This window comes from Mus caroli, unplaced genomic scaffold, assembly GCF_978045245.1.
Source record: "Mus caroli unplaced genomic scaffold, Mus_caroli_1 scaffold_8, whole genome shotgun sequence".
NCBI classification, from domain to species: Eukaryota; Metazoa; Chordata; class Mammalia; order Rodentia; family Muridae; genus Mus; species Mus caroli.
Window position 1 is genome coordinate 41379918 of NW_028227263.1, and position 1416 is coordinate 41381333.

At 41.9% G+C, this 1416-nt stretch overlaps 1 protein-coding gene across 1 annotated transcript; it reads right to left on the reverse strand.

Moving 5' to 3' along the window:
* Positions 1–477: 477 nt before the first annotated feature.
* On the reverse strand, positions 478–1416 carry LOC110298770 (olfactory receptor 52E4-like). Its single transcript, XM_021168207.1, has one exon. It carries the CDS (start codon positions 1414–1416, stop codon positions 478–480), a length of 939 nt encoding a protein of 312 aa, XP_021023866.1.

Here is a 1416-nt window from a genome sequence, read left to right on the forward strand (position 1 = left end):
TATCAACAGAATGGGCTACATCCTGTTCACCACTCAGAGATAAACTAGAAAGTAATGAAACTCTGCAAATCAATTGTGTCAGTCCTTAGGAATTCCACACACTCTTCTTTAGTTAATTGTGTGTGTTTGCTTGTATGCATTGTGCCACGGTATATGCATCTGTGGACATTAAAAGACAGCTTGTAGGAGTTGCTTCTTTTCTTCCACAAAGCAGGTCCCTGTCATTGAACTCAGGTTATCATACTTAGTGGCAAGTGTCTCTATTCTTTGACCCATTCTGTTGGTGAGTATGCCATACATTTTCATAGTGATTGTTTTTATATTCATCATACCATATGTTCTGTATTAGGTATGTAGTGAAATAAAAATACAATACTAATGTCACAAAGTTATTTTTTCTTGTTACAATATTCTGTAGTAGACAAATACAATCCTTTCTCCCCCAAAGGAAGATGCATCTCTCTGAAATGGCTTATGTCAAGTTTTCTTCCAAAAGATACTTAAAACCTGCTCTCGAATCTGCTTAGTCCTCACCCCATAGATGACAGGATTCAGGGCTGGGGGAACAACGACATATAGATTAGCCAGGAGAATATGAATGTATGCAGGAACATTCCTGCCAAACCTATGTGTCATGAATGAGAAAAAAGCTGGAGTGAAGAAGGCCAGGATGACACAGATGTGCGAGCCACATGTGTTAAGTGCTTTGAGCCTGGCATCCCGGGATGGAAGGCAGAAGACAGCCCAGAGTATTCGCATATAGGAGATGGCAATTAGAAGCACATCGGCAAGCACCATTGATATAAGAATCAACCCAAATATCATGTTTACCTTTATGTTGGCACAGGCCAGGCGAGCAATCCCCATGTGTTCACAGTACGTGTGAGGAATTATATGGTGACCACAGAAAGGAAGCCTCAATATGAGAAATACCAGAGGAATGACCAAAATGAAATTTACTCCAAACACCACCACCAGGATGAGTCCTATTGTTCTGTTGGTGAGAATCTGGCTGTACCTCAGAGGATTGCAGATGGCAACATAGCGGTCAAAGGCCATGGCAACCAGCACTACAGTCTCCATTGCAGTGAATATGTGGATGAAGAACATCTGGGTCACACATCCCCCAAAGCTGATCTCCTGTAAATTAAACCAGAAGATGCCCAGCATCTTGGGAATCGTGGAAGTGGATAGGCCTAGATCAATGGAGCCCAGCATTGCTAAGAAGTAAAACATGGGCTGATGAAGACTGTGTTCACTCTTGATCACAAACAAAATAATGATGTTCCCAACCAGGGCAATCAAATACACAAAGCAAAAAGGAAAACCAATCCACACATGCAACTTTTCAAGGCCTGGAACTCCGAGCAAGAGGAAAAAGGAGGGGTGGAATTCAGTTCCATTTGAACTGGACAT

Bases quoted from the DNA above. Each gene is read 5' to 3' on its own strand.
- LOC110298770 (XM_021168207.1), bottom strand. From the start codon at position 1,416: ATGTCCAGTTCAAATGGAACTGAATTCCACCCCTCCTTTTTCCTCTTG.